This window comes from Hippocampus bargibanti, linkage group LG02, assembly GCF_051943395.1.
Source record: "Hippocampus bargibanti isolate YZ-2025 linkage group LG02, ASM5194339v1, whole genome shotgun sequence".
Taxonomy (NCBI): domain Eukaryota; kingdom Metazoa; phylum Chordata; class Actinopteri; order Syngnathiformes; family Syngnathidae; genus Hippocampus; species Hippocampus bargibanti.
In genome coordinates this window covers 7,670,405-7,692,795 of record NC_142735.1, presented here as the reverse complement: position 1 = coordinate 7,692,795, position 22,391 = coordinate 7,670,405, and the positions used below count along the sequence as shown (strand labels likewise).

Below are 22,391 nucleotides of genomic sequence, written 5' to 3'. Positions count from 1 at the left end.
TCACAGAACCTCAGCCCCGGAAGAAAGATTCAAAAGAAGCTAACAAAATTTATGACGCTAAAAAACGTAAATGTACATTAAAATCATGGAGAGACGAGTTCACGTGGCTTGTAGCAGACAACTCAAGGCAAACATTGCATTGTGCAACATGCCGAATAGTGTATGGACAAGCGACAACTGGAGCATAATCATCAGCAAGGGATATTTACGATCAATTAAGCAAGGGAGCATTTGTGGTAGGTACATCCTCAATTTAAAAAAAACCTTAATACTTTGCAACAATGTTTTTTTTTTTGCGATTAGTCATTTTATTGTGTTTCAAGTTGTGAAAAATGGGGCAGGCAACTTGGGACCGGTAACTTTTTGTCATGAGTTTCAGACACTGATAATATATACAGATGCTTCCCAACTTACGACTAGATACAAAGGTGAATTTGTTCGTTGTTTCAGTGCTATACTTTGTATGGGATGTATGTTTAAGGCGTGTATAAGTAACATGTATTGGTTTGTACTGAAAAATAAACCTATCCATCCATTTTCCGTACCGCTTATTCCTCATTAGGGTCGCGGGGGGGTGCTGGAGCCTATTTCAGCTGTCTTCGGGCATGAGGCAGGGGGACACTGAATTGGTTGCCAGCCAATCGCAGAAAAATAAACATTTAATAAAATATATGTTCTCTAAAGGTATGTACATGTACAACTGGAGAGAATACTACACATGTTAGAGAGAATGAGAGAGAGAGAGAGAGAGAGAGAGAGAGAGAGAGAGAGAGAGAGAGAGAGAGAGAGAGAGAGAGAGAGAGAGAGAGAGAGAGAGAGAGAGAGAGAGAGAGAGAGAGAGAGAATGTACGTATGTATGTATGTATGTATGTATGTACGTAATAAGATAAATTGTTTAACTTACTTTTGGAAAATATACTACTCAGAAGAAGGCGTGCAATACTAAATCTAACTTGCAGCATCTCATTCCGAACATTTTTCAACATACGCGGAGAAATATTCGTATGTACTGTTGCTCGTAACTCGAATGTTCATAAGTAGGGGAGCATCTGTATATCTCTATATCCACACACAAGGGCTGTTCAAGAGATTTTGTTTTTTAATCAATAGTATAGATTCACAATAAAAAATGTGCTCAATCAACAACTGCTACATCTGTGGGTGTCAAAACACGACCAGCGAGTTACCAAAGGTGCCTTGTGATTGAGTCTGTGGTTTTAGTGGGCCGTTATTTAAACTGGTAGCCTCCGGTTATGTACATGTGGTAACAATTTTAAGCTTGATAATCCCCTCACCCGACACTATCTAGCCTGTGGGCCGAAGCAGAAGCCCCTTTCCCGCTTACCCCGCGTGCTCGTAAACTTGTGGTCATCTTGGCACTGCAACACCCTGCGATGCTCAATAAAAACTGTGGTAAACTATTTTGTTTTTAGAGCAAGGTCTGTAAACATAAGTCTGTGTCCAAAAGCAGCAAGGTGTAATCAGTGGGGGGACAACATGCTGGCAATCCGTCTCAGACTGTTCAGATCAAATGAGCTAGAAAAGCCACGTACACAGCAAGAACCAGTTGAACAGTGAGCCTTTAAATTAAACTTGTAAACAAGGGTTTAATTTTTAAACTTTTATTTAAAATACGGTGTTGGGTTTATCATTGAGTGTTACCATCACAAAAAGGATTGTTTCTAATAAAAAAAGTAAACAAAACAAAAAAATAAAGCTTAAGAGCCTAGTTTACAGATGTTTTTTTTTTCCTTTTTTTGCAGTCTGTTGAAAAATCAGTTCACAAATGAGGGTGAGAGGGAGAAGGGGGCAAAAACATGTACACGTGTAAAATTACATTTCCCAATCTTAACATCAAACAACACATGCACACAGTCACTTTTGAGCATTCATTCACTCCTTGCTAGGTGGTTACATGTCAGTGCCAAAAGGAAAACAAGAGATCAGGAAAAGGGAGGTGTGGAACAAGAGAAGAGGTTCGTGGCTTCTAAAAACACATGAGGTTGTTCTACATTCGGAAGGAGGACAATTGCTAAAGGATATGTGTTCATTTCAACCCTGAGAGAGAACAAGTGACCAATTGTTTTTGATTTCTGGACAGATGACACCAGTGTCTGCTGCGCCCCGAGCACTCCAGCCCTTTTGGGGTCTCCGGCAGCAGAGTGAAAGACCCTTCGAAAGCCCCGAGCAGTAGCAGGACTAGGAGGAGAAGGAGGAGGAGGAGGGGGAAGGGTGGCGTTGGCTGCATTCTAACAACCAAGAGTGAAATATCAGCTGGAGCTTTGTGACCACAAAGACACACACTATGCTTCTATCTTTTAGCTAGAGCACAAACACACACAGTTGGTGTGACTTTAGAAGCAAGGGGTGGGGGGGGGATTTATGTGTATGATGCCTTTGATCCAAAAATAAAAAGTTTCAACACCGTGTATATAGAATTCACCAAAGGAGTATTAGAGTCACACTGGGCAGGTGGGAAAAAACCGGTATGATGAGAATGAAGTGACAAATAAATGTCATAATATGAGAGGTAAAAATCAATTGTCACTGGACATAAACATGATTATGATGATTGTTGTCACGATAGTTTCACAATAAAATTTAACATCAGCGTGTACAGTTTAATGTGCTTGTACTATTTTTTTCTTATGTGTTGTTAGTTCAATCATCAGATTTTCCAACAAACACTGAGTTTATCTGATTTCACCATATATGACAGGTCAATTGAGTAAAACAGTCTGTAGAAGTCCTATTTAAATTCAAGGAAGTACGATTTAAAAAAAAAATCCAGTTTGCTATTAAAAAAAACATCCAATTAAGGCCAGTTGCATGACCTAGCCATGCACCCAACGGAAAACTTGTGAGCCAACTGTGAGCTAATGACAGTTTCACACATGGCAAAAAGTATTGTTTTGTTATTGGAAAATTGCTAATTCATCCATAACAATGTAATTGTTCCTTGTCATTGAAGATTTCTGTCTCATTTTCAGTGTGTCCTTAATACACCTTTGTAGAATTCAGCCTGCTGTGTGACTGGGGAGCCTTTTTGTTACTCTTTATTAATGAGGTGGTGGGGTCATTCACTTTCAGTGGTCAACTGTATTAAGGCAGTGAGTGGTTCCATGGCGACTTTCTACAACGGCTACAGTGAGAAAGGACATGGTGAGGTGGGGGGGGGGGGGGGGGGCATTACATGGGAACAGAGTTGGGGGTAGCAGGAGGAGGGGGAGGTTTCATACTTTTTTTTAGTACAACATGTAGATAGATAGAGCACAGACAGCAATTATCCATAAAAACAAATTGTCATCTACATTAAAACTAACTGGTATACACGACAGTGCACAGCTGAAATGAAAAAATATATATAATCATCATCAACAGCAAAATTTAAGATTATTCATCAACGGAACTATAGGGGAATGTGGGCGGGTGGGGTTTGGTTTGAGGGTGGGGGGGGTTAATCTTCTTAAAAATATATACTCATCACATGACAGAGGAGCGAAGCATCACATGCTCCAAGTCACTTAGACTGATGGGCCAAGGGGGTAATCCAGAGGGCAAAACTGCACATTACTGGACATTGACCATGAGATAAATGGCTAGTGGGTCTAAAAACACTCAGCAGTAGGAGAAATAGCCACTAATTTTTACTTTTTTTGTACTTTTTTCCTGTTATCCGCTTAAATGAAAATCGCACAGGTACATCAAACAGAGCAGCAGGGCAATGACAAAAGGGATGCAAAAAGAACAAAAATGAAGCATCTACTTCTAATGAACGTAAACTAGCAAGAGCACAAGTACCACCTTTCTTTGTTCCTCGTGAATCATTATCCAGTAAGATGGAGGACAAAAGGGGCAAAGGTCAAGGCAAAAAGACGAGCATTGGTTTCCAAGCCTGAGAATTCAGTAACAGAGAGACAAAAAGAGAGAGACAGAGAGAGAGAGAAATCCCATTTGTCGCTTTGTTTAACGGGCCGTGTAGGGGGGGGGGGGGTATTTTTTTGTTTGTTTCTTTTTTAGTTGATTTTACCATTACTGCTACAATATCATCACCCTTCTGGTAAAGAACAGTAAGAATAATCTAGAAAATCTGTACACAAAAATAAAAGGGTATGCACGGTACATTCAATATCTGTTACTGAGGTACTAGAAAGGTGTTTTCTTGACACCAGAGCGACGGCGTTAAAGAGTTACTCATCGGGACTATACCTTTGGGAAGAAAACGGCGCGAAGGGACACACACCGGCACGCGCACACACATTCTTGTCTATACCACTGTTGTGAACAAAGCTAGCATGCAAAAGATAACATCCCATTTGTTGCAACTGAGGAATTTAATGTGACTTTCCCCAAAAGTTTAAAGGAAGGGTGCATAATGGGTTCGTGAGTATGTGTGGGGCCGGTGGCCACGGCAGTGACCGCGGAGGAGTGGGATGCATGACCTGGTTAGGTCAGGTGGTGTCATTGCGTCACTAAAGCTAAAATAGCGACCATTTTCCTGCTCAGATTGAAAAAAAAAGTGGTGAGGCGGTGCCCTCTGCTGGCGAGGCCCCGCGTGTGTGATGGAGTACACTTATTGGCACTACAAAATACAGCTTTTGGGCATGAGACAGAAGTTCATGAACCAGGGTGGATTTGAGTAGAAATGGATACGTCAGTCAACCTAAAGGAAGACGGATCATTGGGGCCATGATTTTAAACACCATGCCAAAATGGGCAGATGAGGCTTTTAACCAATTGGGTTTGGTTTATGTTGAAGTACACATGATCCCGTCACAAGAAGGTTGGACAGGAAATGGAGGGCGGGCGAGAGAAAAGAAAAGACAACGAAAACAGAAACACGAGCCTTTCATGGACAAAGGGGCACTTTCTGCCTGAGCACCCCAACTGATCAGTCAGTTGAGGGTGCAGCCAACTGGAAAGCCTTGATGGCAGAAATGTTTTTTTCTTCCTAAACATTAACACCGTAAGTCACAACAGCCAACTATGGAAAAATTCCAATCCGATCACTGAATCCTTGAGAACAAAGTTATTGCTGACGTTAGGGAGTGAGTGGGAGCCAAGGGGTCGGTGAAATGAGAAGAGATGTGTGTGTGTGTGGGGGCGGGGGGTCTGGGCTGGTCAATTGAGACCACATGGAGTTACATCAGGTCATCGTGGTGTTTGGCGGGAGGTCGAAATGTGTCTGATGCTGGGAGGAAGATGGGTTTGGAACCTGCTTTTCCAGAGGTGATGGAATGTGTTGGCTGGATCAGGGAGTCAAAGGGAGGGAGTGAGGTGGGGTATTTGGGACTTTGTTAGTATGAGCAGCTGGGGTGTATGTGGGGCGGAGAGGTGGAAGGAGGGGGGGGGGGCTATTGGTCGGAGGGAATGTCTCTGTCGCCTTCCGCCTTATTTGGCTGCCCCGGGGAAGGGGCGTGTGGTGGTTGCGAGACGGGGGCTATGCCGTGGGCCAGGTTTCCCGAAACCAGGCTTTCGACCCCAGCTCCAGCTCCCGGGAGACCCCCTGCTGCGGCAACATTGATGAGACCTGGAGGAAATCTGGAACACAGATTCAATCGATTTTATTTTATTTGACGTGCCCCTTCCGTCATCTTCACTCTGTCCACGGTGTCATATCGCAAGTAGCGAGCAGAATCCTTATACAGTGATACCTCAGTTTAAGAACGCTTTGGCTCACGAACCTTTCGCCTTACAAACATTAAATTCGCGAGAATATAATCTTGGTATACAAACTAGTTTTTGGCGGACAAACCAAACCGCACAGCACCACGGTGGCTGGCGGACTAGTTTTTGTCACCACCGTGCAGATGAGGTTTGTTATCGAGTGGAGAACTTTGCTATTATGGGACCAAAAAAGACCCCACCACAGGCTAGTGTTAAACCTAAGAAGACATAGGAAATTACGATGGAGGAGAAGAAGGAGATCACGGTGACTGGCGGACTAGTTTTTGTCAGCCCGTGGTTTGTTATCGGCTGGAGTACTTTTGGTATTATGGGACTGAAAAAGACCCCACCAAAGGCTAGTGTTAAGCCGAAGAGGCCACAAAAGAAAATTACGGTAGAGCAGAAGAAGGAGATCATCGGAAAACACGAACGAGGTGTGCGTTTGTTTGACTTAGCGTCCCAGTACATGTGCGCTAAATCGACCATTGCTCCATGTGGCTAAGCGTGTTTCTGTGTTGTCTAAGCAATGGTCTCAGGCAATATAAGAGGTTGAAAAACTTCTGTTGATTTGGATTAACGAAAAGCAGCTAGCAGGGGACATTGTGAGTGAGGGTATTATCGTCTACATCAACGACCATCACAAAGGTAAATAAAACGACTATTATACAGTAGTTTATTTCTTTCATTACAATACAATAGCACATTTATTATACGTAAAATAAGGTATATTTTGTGTAGTTTTAAGGCCAATTTAGCAGAAAATTATTTTTATGGGTATCTGGGAACAGATTATTCTCATTTTTAATGGTTTCTTATGGGAAATAAATGTTTGGCAGACAAACTTTTCGCCATACACACACTTTCTGGGAACCAATTAAGTTCGTAAGCTGAGGTATCACTGTACATCCAAATTAATCTGTTTTCAAGACACCATCTTATTTCAAACATTAGCAGTAGCCAATCGTTTGGAAAAATAAGACCTACTGATGACTTATTCACTTAGATCAGGGGTCGGCAACCTATGGCTCGCGAGCCATATATGGCTCTTTTTATGATTCCATGTGGCTCGCCGATAAAACTTCTCGCTGTTCATTTCCTGTTGGGGCTGCAGTTGGCGGAAATCACAATTTTGATTGGATGACACTGTTTGGATGACTTAGTTTGGCGGAAAACGCAATTTTGATTGGATGATACTGGCCGTCATGTTGAAACAGGTAAACGCCCCTTTAAATGAGCCCGAGTAAAAAAAAATGACGAGTATGCTCCAGCTTGAATGCACCGGAGGATTCATGATTCTAATTTGCAATGAAACAATAACATCGATGAAACAGTCGAATGTCATTGATATTTTAACAAGCTCCATGTTAACGTTAGCATCAATATACTTATGCGAGAAGTATATTGCAGATAGCAAGTGTGGAAGCTAATGAGCCGTGTGCAGACTAGCTAGCAGTAACTTCGCCTATGGACCCGGCAAGTTGACTTTCATTCCGATCGTTTGGCTGGATTTTTACCAATCATGAGGAACGGTAAACCATTCATGTTAACGGTGAGTACTATCAAAGTTATTTTAAATAATACATTCTGACATTTTGTTGAAAAGTGGCCGTGCGCGCCCCCCATAAACCCCCCATTCTAGTCATGCACAGTCACTTGTCTCTCTCACCTGTAGGTTGCGCCATTAAGTTCAGGGTGAACAGTGGCAGCCTCCATGCTAGGCCACTGAGATGCCGCCATCAGATACTCTTTATTCACACAGTTCTTCAGGCTGTCCGGGATACGCCCTAGAAGACAATAACCAAACTTTACAGGGTGCATTTTACTCAATATGCAGCAGTGCCAGCCATGCAGAGAGTTGCAGCATGCTGCACCCATCTTCTGGATCCTTTTAAAATAGGCACTTTATTCTTGTATTGGCAACAATAAGTTGTGTGACTACATGAGTCACATTACTCATGCCAACACTTCTGTATAAAGTATACCATTTGTGTTTAACATAAATTACATTGGAATAAATGTTTGATTCTACTTAAAAAGGAGTACCCGGGGTGAAACGGCATACACAATGGATATAAAAGATAAAGCAGGTTTTCTCAAATCGGGGAAATTGAAATGTTGGAGAGGAATGTTAACATGTCTGCTCACACTTTTATAACTACGGATGTGTTCACAATTCACCAATCACATTCAAATTCGTGTTGAATGGGAGTCAGGACACACTTGGTACAATTTAAAGTGCTTTTAATAAAAGTCCAATAAAGGTCTTGTTTCACTCACTTTTCAAGAGAGCAGTTGTAGTTGCTCAGGTGTTGCCTTTCAGATTAAGTGCTTAAAAAGTACTGTATTTTCCGGTGTACAAGGTGGGCACAAAAGCCTTGATTTTCTTTAAAAGATATATGCGTAGGTGTGCCTTATATGTGAAGTAATATTGAGCCACAACAAGTCTCGCAACTACAGCAGTTACCGACGCCAGTAGTGTGCGGTCCATGCTGGGATATATAAAATGTAACCCCAGCCTCTACTGTAGCGCCTTATATTTGGAAAACGTATCTATTTATATATTATATTTGGAAGAAAAAAAATAATTAATTGAAGGTGCGCCTTATAGTCCAGTGCATCTTATATATGAAAATACACCATTTACTGGGGGTGCGCCTTATACTCCGGTGAGCCTTATACATTGAAAAATACAGTGGATGGTGGTGTCAACTGTGAAAAGTGCATTACTGTTATGCAAACAAAACTACAGACCTTTCTATGGGAGGAAAACTGATTGATTGTTGGCGCAACAGATGGCTTAAATTACATTTTTAAGCTTTTTCTGGAAACCTTTATATGGGAAGCAGGGAATTCTATCGCGAGCGGGGAAATCAGATGTGCTAAAATCCAATAGAAAAAAGAGAAATATTTTTGTAACTGTAGCCTGTTACCGTTAAATCTTTACTTACCAGTGATAGCACGGCGCACTTCCCTAGCTGCTTCCTCTCGAGCCTCCACCGAGGCCTGTTCGCTGTACCAAGATGTATGTGGAGTACAGATCAAGTTGGGGGCATCTTTAAGGGGGCCGGTTGAAAAACTGTCAAGGTTGTGATAAAAAGGAGCACTGAGTTAATACTGAGTGCCACGCATCTCTCTGAGGGTAAAGGATGGTTGGTTAATTGGTTACCTGAAAGGTTCACTTTCATGTACGTCTAAAGCAGCCCCTCGTATCCGACCCTCTTTTAGGGCCTGAGCCAGTGCTTTCTCATCCACTAACCCGCCTCTTGATGTGTTCACCAGGAAAGCTCCCTGGCGCATCTGCATTGTAGGAGTGAGCAGTGCTTCAGTCAAAGTCCAGACCATTTTCACACAACCATGAATACAATATCAGTGCTGGGGTAACTTGGCACCAATGAATATCACACTTTGCTTTTGACTGGTGGTTCGACAGAATTACTGAAAAAAAAAAAACTCAAGAAATGGGGCTGGACAAAAGATAATACTACTAGAAAAGCCTGAAACAAATCTGGACATAGGGACACCTTTTTTTTTTTTGCCTTCTATTTTAGTTTTTAAATCATTTTCAAACTAGAGCACATTTTTCATTGAAAAAAAATCCCCCTGCACACCACATGAAAATGTGAGAAAAAAGTGTTTTTTTAAAAATTAAGTGTTATATTGTTACGATAAGAGTTTTTAAACATTAAAAATAATGCTATATTAAAACACATTGAATAGAATCAAATCGATAGAAATCCAATACTTGGTGCATTCATTTGAATGGCAAGTGAAACATACTGTAGTCAATTAGAAAATTAAGTTGCCCAGGGATGGATTTTTTTTCAGTGCGACAGCTGGTTTGCGCTCTCCCGCAATGTTTTATCAATCTTGAATCTTTGCATAATTCCAACATCATTCAAATGACTTTTCTGCTGAATTTGTCACTTGATGTAGTCCAGCTTCCGTTTAGTTTGTATTTTTCCATCACAATATTTGCTTAAGACCTTTCTCACTCAAAAAAGTAAATACTGTATATCATCCGGTTTCCTTGCTTGTTCTTTTTGCACCTTCGCTTGTCTCGAAGCATCGGGCAAATTCCTAGCTACTGCTTTCGACTGAGGACCATTGTTTCAGATTTGGAGGTGCTGATCCTCATCTCAATCGCTTCACACTCAGCTGCGAAATGCTCCAACGATAGTTGGAGAGCCCTGCTTGAGGGAGCCAATAGTACCACATCATGTGAAAAAAGCGGAGGACTGGTGGCGCTGTTGGCCCAACATGTTTTGGCTATGCCTAGAAATTCTGTCAACAAAGGTTATGAACAGAATTGGCGACAAAGACCAGCCTTGGCGGAGTCCAATCCTCACTGGAAACGATTCCGACTTACTGCCAGCAATGAAAATCTAATTCTGACATCGTGGCAGTGTGATCGAACAGCCCATATCACGCGGTTGATTTCAGAAAAAATATTATACACCATATGTATCTTGACAAATACAAACCCTTATTTCTTTAATACTCAATAAACTTGCTGACCCAATAATTTCAGTTTTCGAGTTCACCTGTTTGATGGTGAAGTCATTAATAAGGTGGTGGTTGTGCTCATTGAGGCTGCAGTGCAGAGATACGCAGTCCGAGTGGATGAGCAGGTCCTGGAGGGTGGCCATGCGCTGCAAGCCCAGGGATCGCTCCACGCCATCGGGCAAATAAGGGTCATAGAAGATGACGCCAAACCCAAAAGCCTTGGCGCGCAGTGCAACCGCTTGACCCACACGTCCTGGAAAGCCACAATGATAATTTCAGAAGAGCATGTCACATTAAAAGGAGCTGAAGCAGCTGTAAAGATAGTCATATAATTTCACACATATACCAAGCTCAGGTTGCTCGTTCTTATTCAAAGCATTTTTTGGGGGGTGAGGGGGAGCTGTGCTCTTACCAAGGCCTATAATGCCGAGTGTCTCTCCTCGAATACGAGCAGCACCACCTGCCACTTCTCGAATCTGCTCTACACTGGAGGCTCGGGTTCCCTCCCGCAGAGCTTGGTGCATCCACGTGACTCGCCTGTACAAGTTGAGGATCAAACATAGCGAAGTGTCGGCTGTCTCCTCCACTGAGGTTGCTGGAACGTTACACACGGCAATGCCTGCACATAAAAAATGAACATAGCAAACTGCTAATTCTGATAATTAGAAAAACGACAAAGCTGGTTTTCAGTTGTATATCTCACCAAGCTCAGCGGCTGCTTTGACATCAACATTGTCAAAGCCAGACCCAATTCTGACAATCACTCTGAGGCCTTTAAACTTCTCCAAATCATCTCTTGACAAAGTGATGGTGTGATAAAGCAGAGCGGCCACAGCCTCATTCAGCACCTACAAAGAGCAAATGAGCATCCAATTATATCTATAAGGTGAAAACCCTAAAGACACCAGTAAATCTTGAAAACTTAAATGTCTGCCACTCTTTACCTTTTCATGAATTTCTTGTGTAGACTGGGCATCACAGAAGGCCACAGTAGCAACATCTTTCAAGATGGGCATTTCAACGGTGCAGTCGCGCCCGTCCAACAGCGCCACCAGTGGCCGTGGATGCATAGGCCCGTTGAGGATTGGGGGTCGGATACCTGAGCCAAGGAGAAAGAAAACCATAAAATATACGTGTTCATTGCGCCAGCATTTGATCTGTCTCATAAAAATAGTCAGCGCTGGAGAAGGACTTCACAGCAACTGACATGGCTCAGAGGAAAAGGAGGTTCTGCACCATTGTATTAAAGGGCACCAATGTTCAACTGCAAATACTTTTGGAGTTTGACTGTCAAAAACAATTTACTACAATAAACATTTTACTGCACAGCGTACCAGGAGAGTTCCCCCAAAACAAATTGATTCCCACCTCTACAAATAAGGGAGAATAGCTCCCTCCCCCCACACACATACACAAAATCTACAAATAAATACATTTGTACATGCCAGACTGCAATTATGAGGGTATCCATTGGATACAAAACCCAATTATGTGATTTGCACAAAAAAGATGTTGTGGCAATTGTGTATTGTTATATATTTGCAGTATGATAAAGATGACAAAATATAACACTCAGGGGTTATTGCTACCTTGTCAATATCCTTGTCTTGTGTAGCTAAATAGGGCGAAAAGAATAAACAAGCCAGTGGAGTAAGTAACTCCGGTCATGAACAATGTTGACATAGCCCTTATTATATTGCAGGGAGGACCAAATTGTTCTCCGCTACTGAATTAATTTGTTTCATGATCACATTAACAGATGAGACTCAACAATGCAGACCTCTACCAACCCTAAAACAAAATGTTTTTGTGGGTTCTTAAGTGTCCGCTCTACCACGTCTGGGGATATTCCAACAAATCATTGCTTTGGAAGTAATGCTGCAGACGCACATATGTAAACAACTAACATGGATTACATAACATTGGCAGTCACGTCAATAATTTGAGCACAGTTGAATTTTGGGACAAAGAAAACCTAACAAAACCAAAATAAACCTAACGTCAGCTCAAGCAATTTCCCGTAGTACAATTGTCACTCTGCCTCTAAAGAATCTCGTATTTTATAACCAGGAAGAGATAGTATTACGCAGTTTTACGCTGATGATGTCATGCGCGGGAGGAAGAAGTATCATTGCAGAGCGCATATAAGACTAAAGCAGGAACTTTTGATTTGGGAGCCTTCAGTGTAGTACTATGTTGTTTTGCAACATGTCGCATAGCACTGAAGTATTCTGGAAGATCTGACACATAGTTACAAAAAGAAGGAGGCAAAGAAGGTCCCAAAATGCCCACGTTCCAGTCATTGTTCCCACACAGGCTTTGTTTGTGTGGGTGTATATATATATACACACACACACACATACACACAGTATATGGAAACCTTTTTTCATTCACTGAAGGCACGCCTTATAGTCAGAGTGCGCCTTATTTATGGAAACAGTTTGAAAATGCAGCATTCATTGGAGGTGCGCCTTATACACCGGAAAATACGGTATATACAGTACACACACACAGGCCAAAAACAAACCAGCCTGTGACCTTTGAACATCAACATGAAAAACACATTACAACAAGGATTGCAGAGGACTTCAGGAAAGCAATGTCAATAAACACAGTTTAGCACCACAAGTGCAATTTAAACCTCTACTATGCAAAGCGAAAGCCATAAACACCTGAGCCCATCTAAGATGAACTGATGCAAAGTGGAGGAGTGTACTAAAGTCTAACAAATCCACATCTGTGACAGTGTGGAACTGTCTTCATGCCAATTGGATGGGTAACACAAACCATTAATGCCAAAAGGCCCATACTGGTTTTGCAGAAACATATGCTGCCCCCCAACCATGTATTTTCTTGGACGCCCTTACCGGTTTCAGCAAGACAATGCCAAACCATATTCTGCGTGTGTTACAATAGCATGTCTTTGCCGTAAAAGAGTGGAAGGACTTGACTGGCCTGCCTGCAGTCCTGACTTGAGTGCCATTAAAATGGGTGCTATTGTATCCATTGATCCATATATATAGTTGAAAAAAAAAGTATCCGAACCCTTTGAAACTACCTTGATTGATTCATAAATTGGTCATGAAATGTGATCTGATCATCTAAGTCACAATTGACAAACATGCTTCAAGTAAAACATAACAATAAAATTAATAAGAAACATGTTCAAGTATTTTTATTGAACACACCGTGTAAACATTCGCTGTACATGGTAGAAAAAGTAAGTGAACCCGTGGATTTAATAACTTGTTAACCCTCCTTTGGCAGTAAGAATCTCAAACAAACATTTCCTGCAGTTGCAGATCAGACCTGCACAACAGTTAGGATGAATTTTCCAGCATTTGTCTTTACAAAACTGTTTCCATTGAGCAAAATCCGTGGGATGTCTAGGATGAACCGTACTCGAGGTCATGACACAGTATCTCTTTCGGAGTTGAGGCCAGGACTCTGAACTCCAGAAGCCATATTTAGTTCTGTTGAAGGCATGCTGTTTTTCAAGTTAAGTTCTTCTAAATGTCTTGGTAAACGTAGAAATCCGTTTATTTCTTCAATAATAGCTGTCCAGGCTGTGAGTAAGCAAAGCAGCCCCAAAGCATGAGGCCTCCGCACCCATACTTCACAATTGGGATGAGGTTTTGATGCTGAGGTTTTGATGCTGAGGTTTTGATGCTGAGGTTTTGATGCTGACGTGTTGTGCGTTTTTTTTCTCCATACGGTTTTGTGTGTTCCTTCCATCAGACAGCTCGGTCGTCGGAGACTGATCACGGACGGCCTGACCAATTTAGGCAGAAATCCAGATAATTCCAAAGGGTTCATATACTCTGTCTTGCAACTGTACATCCGTTTTTTCTGAAGCGCTTCTCATGAGGGTCGCGGGCGTGCTGGAGCCGATTCCAACTGTCTTCGGGCAATCGGCAGGGTTCACCCTGAACTGGTTGCTAGCCAATCGCAGGACACACAGAGGCACAAAAAAACATGCAAACTACACAGGAAGGCCAGAGCCCAGAATCAAACCCTGATCCTCCGGACTGTGAGGTGGAGGTACGTACACTGTTGCATATTATTTAGTGTAAAACATAACAACAGTAACCCCAAAATGTTGAACAGCTGAATCTTTACATCTAGCAATAATGGGAAAGAATTCCACCGACAAAGCTTCAACAACGGGTGTACTCAGTCCCCAAATGTGTCGTAATTGTTAAAAGAAGAGGTGATAAACCAGAAATAAACATGACACTGTCCCAACTTTTTGCAACATGTTGCTGGCACAAAATTCATGATGATTATTTGCGAAAAGCAATATAAAGTTGATCAGTTTGAACATTAAATATCATGTCTTTGTAGTGTATTTAATTATAGTTTAAACATGATTGGAAAATGCTTAAGTTTTATTTTTATTCAAAACGGCCCAACTTCAATGGCATTAGGTTCGTAGATTGGGTTTTCTATCATTAAAAAAGGTGCACAGGTCCCTACGCAAAGCACTTAACCTGCCTGACTTTATGTAGGGTGACCAGGCAGAAGCGTAGGGTGGCAATGGGAAGAGGAGACTGGGAGTGCAGCGGCTGGGGATGAGGGGGAGGGGTTTAGAAATGTGCAGGGTCTCAGAATGGAGGCAGAAAAGAGGGTTCATATTAGTGTCTCAGTCATGACCTAAATTCGCCAATGTACAAGACTTTCTCTACCTGATTTTTATGCACAGACTCCTATTCCCTCTGTCACGAGACAAACAAATTTCTGACAACAGCATCATGCCAAGAATTTTCAGATTTTGCAAACCAAAGGACCTGAACTACAGTATCGCTTCTAAAACAAGCAGTGAATTGAACTTCTTAAACAGTAAGGCCAATTTTTGTCGCTCACTTGCCTTGAGCCCTAGGGAAACATCTTGATTCTGCTGCTTGACAGGTGTCTGTGTGTGACTGTTGTGAGGGGGAGGAGGAGGAAGGGTGGTGTGGCAAGCCGGAACATTGACTTGAAAAATGGGTAGTGGTGAGTGAGGGTGCACAGAAAGGAAGACAGATAGTAGTAAAGGATGGAAAACAAATGTTCACATTTCCTGTGATGTAGGACATTTATCACCAAAGGATGTGAAAGCACACAGAAAACTAGTAAAACAAGGCCTTCCCATTTTTACTGAAATGTATTGCAGATGGGTTGACAATGCAAACAGGCTTACTTGTTACACACTGGGAGGACAAAGACTACTCAAAAAGGCTTCAAGACAAAGAAGGCCTCAGAATAAGTTGCTGGGGAAATACACAAGCAGGCCCACAACACGGGGTAATTTGAGTAAATGACACTGGCATCGCAGAGCCGACAAAATGCAAGCATGGCCGCACACAATACATTTCATTCAGTGATTCATTCATTCATTCATTCTCTCCCCCCTCCCCTCTCCTTTCCATGCTCCCTCTGGCTGTAGTTGGAGTGAGGGGTGAGGGGGAGGGGCAGCAGATGATGATAATGCAGTAAGAAAAGGTACTCCACCCAGACGGGCGCGCGCATGAATACACACACACTGTTATTCGGTTCCTTCTTAACAGCTGCAAAAAAAACGCAACCGCGCACTGAGAAACACATTTATTTTTATATTTAGCTGTGCCACACCCTAAATCATACACGTCAACCTTCTCACACAGAGCCCAGATTTAACAAAATGCAATTGAAAATATCGAAACGCATGAGCACAAGGGCTAACCTTGCATAATGAAGTCTGTCAGCCCTTCTTCCTCTCTCCCTCGCCCTCCCTCGATTGCTTTTCACTTTCCCTCACAGCTCCCTCTCAGCTGTCATCCACGCCCAGAACTCCCCCCCAACATCTGTGACCCAATCACAGGCGGTTCTATTGTAGGCCAGCCAACCAGCACTAACTTCATTTGCATATAGCAGAGGCCTGAAGGCGGTTTGTCGTTTTTTTAAAGAGACAGCTGTCCCGTTTCCCTACGGCTGCGGGCGTGACCCTTCACCTTGCACTCTCCTTCTCATCTGTCTCCCACAATATTCGCTCCATTTAAAATTGCCATTCATGTCGTCTCAATTCTCATCAAATTTGAAATACCACTACAAAAAAAAACTTGGTCATGTCCGAGTGACTTCACCACACTTCAACATCTGTCACTAAAATTGCTTTTCAGCAAAATTGCTTTTCAGCAAAAGAAATTCAGACACTTTCTCTTTCTCTTCTTGTTCTGCATATTGTGTCAGTTGTATTTAATTTGTTATACCGATTACGAATTAATATGGGGAACAAAAATGTACACGGATGTTTATGTATTATGTTACGCACCACACAGAGAAGACAATCACATGCAGGAATACAAGGAGATGTCGTCAGAGTAAAAACAGCGCTATGTTTCTTGTTAGGGCTAAGCTCAAGCTTGGTGGTAACATGTCAGTAGTCCGGCACATCTCAAACAATTAGTTGTTATGATTTTTTTCGCCCATAGCACGAATTGAATAGTCACATTGAAGTTACAAATGTAAATGAAGTATAAATGTCTCCACTGCGAGACAAATAAAGGTAAATCCAATCCAATCCAAGTCCTTCAAAGTGATCTATTGCAGCCCAGAATTCATTAATCATTTTCAAACTCTTCCAATAGTCTAACATGAAGGGGAGCAGGAAAAAAAATCACTAATCCAATCAAATCCTGTTCCGTGAACCCCCACTCCAGATCGGTATTCACAAATTCACTCAAAGCATTTCTGTCTAAAAAAAAAAAAAAAACAAGCTTAAAAACAAACTCAATGTATGTATGTGCTCTTCATGTAACACCTTGGATGATGCAAAAGCAATTGTTCATGGGAAAGTTTCAATTGGTAAGGTGCAAGGTAAAGATCTTTGTCTGGTGGGGAGAAGCTCAGTTTAGCCCGACTTGTTGGTGAAAGTTACAGTCGTTGTCACATGTAAAAACACTTTCGGTGCATCATCTGGCAGTCATTTCTTTTCAAGGGTTATATTTCACTGTTTTATTATGCCAATTTGTGGTGTATTTCTGATTTAAACTATTAATGTCAGCATTTCTTATATTGGGGGATATTTAATCAAGAATTTCACTCGGCTTTTATTTTATTTGTGTGTGAGTGTGCGTGTGTGCATGCATGAGTGTGTGCGTGCTTGCGTGTGTGTGTGCAGCACATATTTAAAGCTCTCATAAATAGCTAGAGAGGTCAAATAAAATATCAGAAAGTTTCAAAGTATAGGAAGGAATTTCAATTCAGAAATGTAATTCTAACTTTACCAGAGTGTAAAGATGACCGTAATGCTGTGGTTTGTGAACACACACAGGATCCAATCTTGAGTTTGCTTGTCTGCTCTGCTTTTTATTTCAGTATGAATCAAAACTGGGCAGTGTCTGCTGTATAAGCAAAAATTTATTTAAGTCTTTTGTGGAGCCATCTTCGATGCAAGTGGACCTTACATGCTAAGAAAGTGTACACTTCAAGTCTCAGCTGTTTTTAGAATATGTACAGAATATAGTCACCGTGAACAAGAATAAAAATTTCTAAAGAGCATTAATAATACGATATAGTAATAAAAAAAAACTGCAGTTGATGATTGCAGCTTTTTATTTCTCTAAATGTGTTTCTCTTTGTGATATCATGACAATCTCATCATAACTCACCTTCGCAAATGCGGTCGAGCCTCTGGCGCTTGACCTGTTTGTGTTTGTCCATCAGAGCCATAGACTGAGCAGGCTGGATGTTGAACACCGAACAACCAATATAAAAGTCTCCTTATGGTCTCCACACCCGTTGACCTAAAAACAAAACATGAACAAAACATTAGACAAAACATTAGACACTATGTGCCAATATAAATATTTTTCTGTGACTGCAGTTTGATTTGCAATGTTTAGATATTTTTAAATAAACTATGAACGGGGGAGGAAGAGAACAAAAATTACAAGGAATACTCTGAAGAGAAATTTGATGATATCCTGTGACTGTAAAGTGTCCTTGAGAGTTTTGAAAGGCGCTTATAAATTAAATGTATTATTATTATTATTATTATTATTATTATTATCTAACTTTAACGAAAGAAAGTAATGCACAATCCCACATCAAGGCTGTAACATTTCATCCGCTATTGTCTTTTCACAACCCACTTTGACACAGCATTGGCGTCAGGATTAGATCCTCGACCTCGTCATCGTCTGGTGTGCTCAACTACTTGTGGAGTAGCTGGTTTTCGGAACGTGCAGGACAGAAAATGTGTTGAACTGTCTTGGTTATCGTAGAAATTCCTTCAATTCAGATGATATCCCACCATACCCTGTTACAGCGCAGATATGTCCACAACAGAGAAAATGTCTCTATCATGTCAGCTTTTTATATACAATAGCAACAATGTCAAATGTTTGGTTTGACAAGCTGGAAGGGGCTGTTGTCTCTTCTGATACACTCTGATCTATGTTTTATCCCGTGTTTGGGTTAGTGTATGCGAGAAAGAAGATTTTTGGGAGGTTGTTGTGACTTTCAGCTATCAGGAGTTGCATGAAGACAGAAAATCAATTGACATTGGGGTCTTTTATATATGTCAAACATGATTATTTTTGGGGATGTCCCCATTACATTTGTTGCACCCTGAGTCCAAGTAATTTGATTTTGAGTAAGTGCAGTCCCTCATCAATTTTATTGTAATGGAAGCAAAGGAATATTTTTTTAAAATAATGGTACGCCATCTGAAAACCACGTGATTGGTCTCAAATTCCAACCATGTTGGGCTAACCAGGACAACCTGAATTAGCTTTAATAAAAAATACTGCATTGTGTGCATACTATGGATTATTACCAATAATGATAATATTGAAATCACTTCAGCACTAAGATGCTAACTGCTGCAACACTTTAAAATTGCCAGTGTGCGGGGTTGTTTTGTTACTCGGCAGGAAGATGAAAACATTTATCGTTAAAATTCCCTGTCTTTCCTATTTTATTCAATGTGATGGATATTTGTGGTTGTGTGCAGGAATGCACATGCCTGAAATTATTCTGAATCACCATGAGGGGAATTGTAACTGAAACACAGGTTTCATCAAATTTGTTGCAACACAATTCTTTTAAAATACACTTTTGGCTGATGTTTGAACAAACCTGATGAAAGAGGCCAATTCCACAGTTCTTTCATTTGAGCAAACATTGCGCAATCACATAATACTGTTCATACTGATGAAGCTCCTCTAAAAGTACGTTGATTTAGAAATTAATGTATGATCACAACATCCAATTTCTTTAAACTGATACCCGCATTCTCATCAAACTATCTGCCTCCCATGTTCAAAATACCCATTCATACAGGTTTTACCCCTCTTATCTTCATTCAGGTGATGACAGAGCTGAAGTCCAACTACAGAGAATTGCAGGCCAGGCAAGCAACCACTTATACTCATGTTCACATCTTTGGACACTTTAGTGTAATCAATTAAACTAACATGAACGTGTTCGGAATATGGGAGGAAGCCAAAGTAACCTCAACAAGCACTGGACAAAAAACGCTAACTCAACACAGGAAGGTCAGACCTAAGACTCAACACGAAACCTTAGAACTGGGATGCAGACATGCAAAATATGTTCAGATAAAATCAATATTTGCAAGAGTTTATATTTTATTTAATTTTTGTCATTGCAAGATAATTCTAATAATGTGATACTTTCAAAGTGCAATTTCCCAAGGAAAAAAATCACATTCATGTAAAGTTCACATTACTGTTCTTTCATTTTGTCTGTATGTTTTTGAGGCAACCTTTCTCTGCATAAAATGTTGGTGTGAACTAAACTTGTGATCACAGTTAAACAACAAAAATTATCCTGGCCGCAAAACATTCACGAGGGATCCTTAACAATTGCTACCTAAAAATATAGAAGAAATGGGATATTGACAGCACTCACCTGAAACGCAGTGTCTGTTGTGACAGTTCAGTTGTCAAAGTAGTTTATACTGTAAACAAAGAACACGAACATAGACTTTAGATTGACCTCATGCTTCTGACACCACTGCATGTGTTTAGCTAGCCTATCAATAGCAGGTGATATAAAAAGGTCATGAAAATATATTGAGACACTCTCTCAAAAGCTTCTAGGTAAGCAATGACTGTTTTTCAAAATCCATGAGCACATCTTCCTTTTTCTATGCTTCTGCAAAACCGCATGCATTTTGAACCCACTAATGGCCAAGTCCCTTAAGATGTTGTTCAGTGCATATTGGTGGATAGTTTCCGTTGTTTGCAATGCTAATGTTATTTTATCAACTGCAAATGTCTCTCAATTGTGCCATATGCATTCAGGTCCATCCATGTATCTTAACAACATAAGGTGTCAGTGTATTGTCAACTCAGTTTATCTGTCAATGTGTCAGTGCCAAATGAAACCTCATGATATCTGACCACCATTTGAAAATTGTGTTTGGGTCTTGCTGTCATAGAATTTGAAGTACTTGGCTTTCGACTATTACTTTGAGTTCATCGTTATTACGTCGCCTGTATACTGTTTTCTAACAATACAAATGTTTTGAATATAAAAACAAAAGTTGAAAAGTTAGAAATTCCAACTAAATAAACAAAGATACTTCGACAAATTCCGATTGCCGACTTCGTATTGAAACGTTAAGCAGAAATTTTTAAGTCTTAAGGACTCATATTTTTTAATATTTGGCGCTAGAAAACGATGCTGGTCTCTAAAACCGTCTTGAAAAGATGATGCCAAATAATTTTGGTCTCATATAATTTAATCTGAGATATTATTCGTGTGTTTGATACCGATAGTCAATAAATCACATCTTGTACGCAATTCGTAGTTACTCGCGATATCAAGTGTATTATGTTGTAGGTCTAAGTGTGCAGAGTTAAGTGCGAAGTTAGCTTATCATACCTCAGACAAAACCCGACAACAATTTGAAACTTAGTCACACGTTTCTCCTAAAGTCACTGGGCGTGAAATATCGCACCAGGAAAGTTTAAACGAATTTCACGAAGTTGCAAGCTACCGCGGTGACAAAGTTCCCTTGTTAGCAGACAAGTTACCGTTAACCAATTAGCCGAGAACGCTAGCTCGACCGCCTACCAGAGCGTCGATCAACACCAACAATACAATGAATGATGGACGTTATTTCCTTAAGTTATGTGTGTTTGATTGTAATCGTGTTTTAAATACATCATTTTGATGAATAAATTTCGTGGTCACCTCATCTCCGAACTAGCGCTAACTCACGACATAGCATAACAGCGAGCTAGCACAAAAAAACAAACATCTCGAGGGTCAAAGTAGTTGATATTTGAATGGGAAGTACCACAGCGCAGCGACCTCGTATGAGTTCAGCATCTAAGGTTGACGTGACTTCTAAGCGAAAAATGATGGTAGGAAGCTATTTACATAACCACACAGGAGAGTGCTAACGCTAGCTAGTTAGCAGTTGCATATTGGCCGTGAACGAACGCGCCGCTGTGAGGGGAGAAGATGCGCGAGGAGGGAGCCCAATTCGCTCGATTTGTTATCAACGAGTGGCGCTTCGGTTGGGCGCTGGCGGGTTTTAACCAAAACCAACATTTCTTCAAGACATACTGAGCATTCCCCACATGACTGAATTCGAGTAGGACAACCGCGGTACCCGGTATTCGAATCTTGGAGGAAACTGCTCGTTATTTACCCCGAAGAAACTCTTTGGAGAGTGCTGAGACAGCGTGCGTGCGTCGGCGGTTCCCTCTCCACAGATCGCCATGAAATTGCACAAAAGAGGAAGTGCTGTGTTTGGTGGGGGCAGCGTGAGCGTGATTGTGCGAGTGAGAAAGAGCGGTGGTGGTCTGGAAGGAGCGCCCTCACCTCTCATGGCGGAACGGTTACCTTGTCCCAGAATTGAAGTGAACAGAGCTTCATTAAACTACCATTGAGCTACCAGAGGTGGCAAATGTACTCACAATCTGTACTTAAGTCGAAGTATATCTACTTTTGTAAAGAAAAAGAGTGATGCAAAAGTAACAAAAAAACTGTCTACTGAAATTTATTAGTCAAGCTATCAAGTGTTTCATCGGGTTTTCCAACGTTGTGAACCGAGGAACAAAAAAAAAAATCTAAATTAGCTGTTTTTCGTAGTTTGAAAAAAACAACAACAATATTTTATATACAATACGTGTGACTTTCTGGATTCGAGATGGAGGAAGACAGAATACATTGGCCTTGTTGGCTATCATTATGGGAGCTTAGGCTTTAAGTTATTTAATGCC

The 22,391-nt window shown here is 41.1% G+C and overlaps 1 protein-coding gene and 1 long non-coding RNA gene across 4 annotated transcripts; one reads left to right on the top strand and one right to left on the bottom strand.

Moving 5' to 3' along the window:
• LOC148901410 (uncharacterized) lies at positions 1-2,625 on the top strand. The gene is made up of 2 exons (XR_016118616.1): positions 1-236; positions 2,102-2,625. It is a non-coding gene; the product is annotated as an uncharacterized LOC148901410 (long non-coding RNA).
• Positions 1,588-21,927, bottom strand: LOC148901409 (C-terminal-binding protein 1-like). 3 transcript variants are annotated; one of them, XM_089023259.1, is made up of 11 exons: positions 21,818-21,927; positions 20,065-20,113; positions 17,799-17,933; positions 11,115-11,269; positions 10,874-11,018; positions 10,583-10,789; positions 10,209-10,423; positions 8,834-8,964; positions 8,616-8,743; positions 7,334-7,451; positions 1,588-5,541 (listed from the first exon to the last, which is right to left on the bottom strand). In XM_089023259.1, exons 3-11 carry the CDS (start codon positions 17,857-17,859, stop codon positions 5,355-5,357), a joined length of 1,347 nt encoding a protein of 448 aa, XP_088879385.1. In that variant the 5' UTR covers positions 17,860-17,933; positions 20,065-20,113; positions 21,818-21,927; the 3' UTR covers positions 1,588-5,354. The 3 variants fall into 3 exon arrangements, with proteins under 3 accessions (XP_088879385.1, XP_088879394.1, XP_088879402.1); XM_089023268.1 differs by lacking the exon at positions 21,818-21,927 and adding an exon at positions 21,461-21,579; XM_089023276.1 differs by lacking the exons at positions 17,799-17,933; positions 20,065-20,113; positions 21,818-21,927 and adding an exon at positions 15,872-15,923.
• Between the last annotated feature and the right edge of the window lie 464 nt (positions 21,928-22,391).

Bases quoted from the DNA above. Each gene is read 5' to 3' on its own strand.
- LOC148901409 (XM_089023259.1), bottom strand. From the start codon at position 17,859: ATGGCTCTGATGGACAAACACAAACAGGTCAAGCGCCAGAGGCTCGAC. The intron at 11,019-11,114 runs GTAAAGAGTGGC...TGCTCTTTGTAG, and splicing joins CACAAGAAATTCATGAAAAG to GTGCTGAATGAGGCTGTGGC. The intron at 10,424-10,582 runs GTAAGAGCACAG...GTGGCTTTCCAG, and splicing joins ACTCGGCATTATAGGCCTTG to GACGTGTGGGTCAAGCGGTT.